Source organism: Trichoplax adhaerens, genomic scaffold, assembly GCF_000150275.1.
Source record: "Trichoplax adhaerens TRIADscaffold_145 genomic scaffold, whole genome shotgun sequence".
Taxonomy (NCBI): Eukaryota; Metazoa; Placozoa; class Uniplacotomia; order Trichoplacea; family Trichoplacidae; genus Trichoplax; species Trichoplax adhaerens.
In genome coordinates, this window is record NW_002061075.1 from 1,227 (window position 1) to 5,987 (window position 4,761).

General features: G+C 32.9%; 3 protein-coding genes across 3 annotated transcripts; all 3 read right to left on the minus strand.

Moving 5' to 3' along the window:
- Positions 1–2,741: 2,741 nt before the first annotated feature.
- TRIADDRAFT_34374 (uncharacterized protein) lies at positions 2,742–2,927 on the minus strand (the record flags this gene model as incomplete). The annotated part of the gene is made up of 1 exon (XM_002118506.1): positions 2,742–2,927. A coding segment is annotated over one exon (186 nt), but the record flags the coding sequence as incomplete, so codon positions are not given.
- A 225-nt stretch (positions 2,928–3,152) lies between these two features.
- TRIADDRAFT_34373 (uncharacterized protein) lies at positions 3,153–3,904 on the minus strand (the record flags this gene model as incomplete). Its single annotated transcript, XM_002118507.1, has 2 exons — positions 3,153–3,334; positions 3,748–3,904. The coding sequence occupies 2 exons, from the start codon at positions 3,902–3,904 to the stop codon at positions 3,153–3,155; spliced, it is 339 nt and encodes a 112-aa protein (XP_002118543.1).
- A 220-nt stretch (positions 3,905–4,124) lies between these two features.
- TRIADDRAFT_8320 (uncharacterized protein) lies at positions 4,125–4,364 on the minus strand (the record flags this gene model as incomplete). The annotated part of the gene is made up of 1 exon (XM_002118508.1): positions 4,125–4,364. A coding segment is annotated over one exon (240 nt), but the record flags the coding sequence as incomplete, so codon positions are not given.
- Positions 4,365–4,761: the final 397 nt, after the last annotated feature.

Genomic DNA, 4,761 nt, shown 5'->3' on the forward strand with positions numbered 1-4,761 from the left:
CCTGATAAATTTAAATTAAGGAGTGCCCTTTTGGCCTCTTTCCAATGAACTGAGAAAATCCTATTTATATGGCAATTACTCAAAAGTACGCTACTGTCTGCAATGTAATCACTAATTTTTCGCTTGAAGATTATCTAAACTGTTATGATAGGCTATTGTGCTGTATATATTATATAACGCGTATTATAAAAGTAACAGAATGTAAATCAACGATGTAGCTGCTGTTAGTAATTTAATTTAATTTCTAATAATCAGCTACTGTTGAATAAGTACAGGCATTAAAATATCGAGTATTTTAATACCATACCTCGTCATCTCAATGATCCTCCTTCACTTGAGAGTTGTATATTATTTTCATGGCAAACGAAGATAGGGTTATTATTTTTATCGCTGACTCCATTTTCTAATGCCAAAGATTGATTGTAATTATTTGCTGGTAGCGGAATCATTAACAAACGCGCATATTAAACCCCAAATATTGGAATAAATAGCGGGAGTGTAAATATTTGCTAATAAAAATGATCATCAAAACATTTCGGAAGACACATCCAATCTACTATCTAATTTAAAGTCTACTAGATGTTTCCTTACGTTAAAATAACTCAAATTCTAAGCAATCAACTAAATTTTTCCTAACAAGAACTAAATATACCTTCATGAATTGATGTGTCACCACTGTTAGAATAATTAACTGATTCTTGATTGGCGCTAGTAATCGAGATGTTGCTGCGTCTTCGTGGGAAGCGATGCCGATATTTTCTACGATGTATTGACTTGCTTGTAGGATAGATCTTATTTTTTGACGTTTTGATGATAGCGCAAGTTATGAACAGCATAAAAATAAGTCCGCCAATACACCCGGCAATGATACCACCAGTTCTTGCTGAGTCTAATATGAATATGGATAATATCCGTCTATAGATACTACTACATTTACTTAAAAAAGTGATAAGCAAAGTATAGTTTACATAAATTGCGCTATCTAGAATACGACATAGAATTACCGGGAACAAGCTCGGCATTGTTAATGGAAATCTTTGAAAGCATAAATATACTATTTTCAGAAGAGCGAAAAGAAGTTGTTGCTAGACCGACTACTTCCACCTGTAAAGTGCAATTAGTGATTTGTAAAGCTGATTTCTGATCCCGATAAATTTTGTTTTAATATTTAAATTAGCAAAGTACATTGGAAAAGTATTACAAATACGATAAATATTGCTCTGAAAATAGACTATTTGAAAAACTAATAGAATGACTTTTATTATGACATCAGCCATAGCTGCACGAATTTGAAACTTACATAAAAATCTTCTTGCGCGAAAAAGTTATGAGATTGCCAGTTAATAGTTTTGTTCAATTCTAGATTAATAATCAGCATATCTAAGCACATGATTCTCTGCTGAATATAATTGGCGATATCGTACGATGATGCGATCGATGAGAACATTTTGTACTTGGAATGATATTTGAACCTAAATTTGAAATATATTGTTTTATAATAGGCCAAGAATCGATTAGGATTTAATTCTATAGAATGTCCTAATATGTATTAACAGTATAGGTCATCATTGGTGAAAAATAATTTAATTTCTAAAGGTGGCCATGACGAAACACAAGCTCTTACAAATGGAGGTTTTTTCATATCATGCTTTAAAACAGGACTTCTTAGTATAGCTTCTAGCGGCTTCGTAAATTTCGGAGGTCTGATGACATAAATTAGGCTACCAACTACAGTGTACCAAATATTAAATTACGACAAAGATAATCAGTTGTTAACGTTAAATTAAAGGTAAAGGTTAGATAGTGAATCAATTTCAATCAAGATATGTTCGATCTGTGATCTTAACAGATCGGCTGCAATTGTTAAGCTTTCAAATGCAACGGCAAGAGCTATATATACGGTAAGTTATTTCTTAAATTTTGCTTAGCAAAAAATTTATTTTTCCGTAATGTTATGCTTATAATACCGATATTTCTGTCCACAGATGAAGGGATATAATGATTTCCAGTGCTTGGTAACCAAAGCCATGACCAATTTCCCATAGGTGTCCACTTACAGAAACCGTCACAAAATATGCAACGTGTAGCTGTATCACTGCATTCTAAAATTTGTTTTAAATGGATTAATAAGACAAGGTTAGATATCTTTTATGCAACATATGGTGCACATTCTGATCTTACACATCTCCGTTGGCTATTATATTATTAAATGTTATTTGTGGTTTTTATGAATCTGCTTATCATTATCAATGTACAGTTACGAAAGAATGGTAGCTAAGGTAGTAAGTATTGCCTGAATTGAACTTAATATTTGAGTTTTATATTGATCATCAGAATAAAGTGTTCAGTAATTAATCTATGCGGTACTCTATAATTTTACAACATTAACTGTTCGTTGATGAAGTGTAGAAGACAAGCTGGGAGTTAATTTTAGTTTTTTTTACTTTTTTAAACTATTTACCTGTTGCAGAAACTTCGTTTCCAGCTCTAATACATCGTAATGTTGCTATACTGCTTTTCGAACATGTTGGCCCATTCATGGTGATATTGAATGAGCATTGACTGAGTGAAGTTTCATAACCGTAGCAATGTAGATTGCTAATGTAAGAATTTGGTACCACATAGTTCATTAAGGTTACTAAAAGATGATAATTATAAAAGGATCTGATTAATCGCTAAGATATTTTTCCTTCACGTTAGGAGAATATTGATAGTTTATAAGAATGCAATTATGTGACAACTCATAGTTGCAAAAATTGTAGTACACCTTTACCTGAGGAAGATGAAGCAGCCAAGTAACCAAGTTGACGACAAACTACATCAGCTGCAAAATTATTCCATCCGACGGCACAAATAACTCCATTCCTACCATTTATTTTAATATTGACATAGCCTTCTTCTGGTTTACTACCACCTCTCATAGAAACTGTGAGATGGGTTTGCGGAGTGCCGACGATAGGATCTTAATAAAATTCAATAAAAATACGACGAAGTATATCACGTTAAAACGATATCGCTTTTTTCTATCCCTAGCTGCTTTACTATTTGAAAATGCCGCACAAATGCAAATCGATCAATTTTACGTTCCATAATATATTGTACTACAGATGTTAATAAATAATCAGTGCGGTTGTCTATAATTAACTCAAATTTTAGCATGATATCCTACCCATAAGTGAAGGCCGTGAACAAGTTATCCATAAATCTTCCGAATGAGTACATTCATTCTTGCCCCATGATAGAATGTGGCATTGGCCAAGATTACTTGCTTTTGGATTGCAATTGAAATACCGTGTAGATGTCCATATTTGTCCTCGTCCTGGATTATCAGACACTAAAGCGCAATTATTCAATAAAATAAATGCTCATTAAAGTGTGTTTCGTTGATCGATTTTAAAAGTAACAAGTGCAAATCCAACATATACAGAAATGGTATTAGTTTAGATGCTCATGCCAGTAACAGTGGCTATCATAAACTGATCGCAATGATTAAAATTATGAAAAAAGAATAATTTGTATGCCAAATATTCTTAAAATAATCAAATGGCCTCTAATTTATCACAATATACTAAATAATGATCTAGACCTAAATTCTATGGCACTGTGCATTTTCAAATGTTATTATAAGCAATAAGTGTACCCCTAGCTCCTAAGACTGCTTCGTTGTACTGATGGAATTAACATATTAGCAAGAGACCAATAAATAGACGATGCTATTAAGTTTTATTATAGTATTATATTACTAACTTGCAACCGTGCCAAATTCGCTTTCATTAGCTTGACGGCAAATTACAGAAGCCACTAATGATGTTTTATTATTTAAGCATATTGTTCCCCATTGTTCGCGATGATAAATTGCAACTCGGCCAGAATTTAAGACTGAATAATATTTGCGAGCGATCATAATTGGATAAATACCTGTTTCATGAACAATAAGAATAGCAAGTATTGAACCATCAAGCTTTTATTGCAATGATTCTTACGCTATCAAATACTTAGATCTACAAGTTCAGGTTCATAAAGCATTATGTCAAGAGTATTTGAGCAAGCAATGACTGAGCTTTAGTGCGGCTTGTTAGCTTACTGCCTAACGGGTAAGGTGGAGTATTGACTTTAGGGCGTTTGCAAGCCGTAATATTGCATGATTGCCAACTTAGATTGGATAAGGTGGTATAGCACCATGGAGCACTACGAAGGCCTCCAGGATTTCGACAATAATTAGAAGATAAATCATCATCAGTATATAACGACGAATTATAAGGGTGCGAGTGAGGATTCTGTGAATTCCAAGATTGGCAAGAGTAGCCCTGCTTGGTAATAGATGTCTTTCCGCGATAACCTTGTCCTCGATCACTGTAGCAATCAGTTTCTAAGGAAAATAATGATATAGATCAATTAATGCAGTTGCTTGAATAATTTGATATTCTTATGTCCCTATCTTGTCTTGTTTAATCATAAATTGACTTTATTTAATTTACTTTTACGTTGTGCTGACTTACCGATTGGATAAACAGAGACATCATCGATGAAAATGTTGCTGTTATATAGGTTAATTGCAATTCCGCGTAGCAGGATCTAAGACATTTCATTAATGATTAATAGATTGGTAATTTTTAAGTTATTATCATGATTACGTTTCACTAGTAGCTATTACTCTAGATTTTATCTTGCAGACATAGCTAAACATTTAAGTCTATAGATTTAAAGATTTGCTGTAACGCTGTCATTTTGTATTTATTGCGATAAACATCATTTCAATTA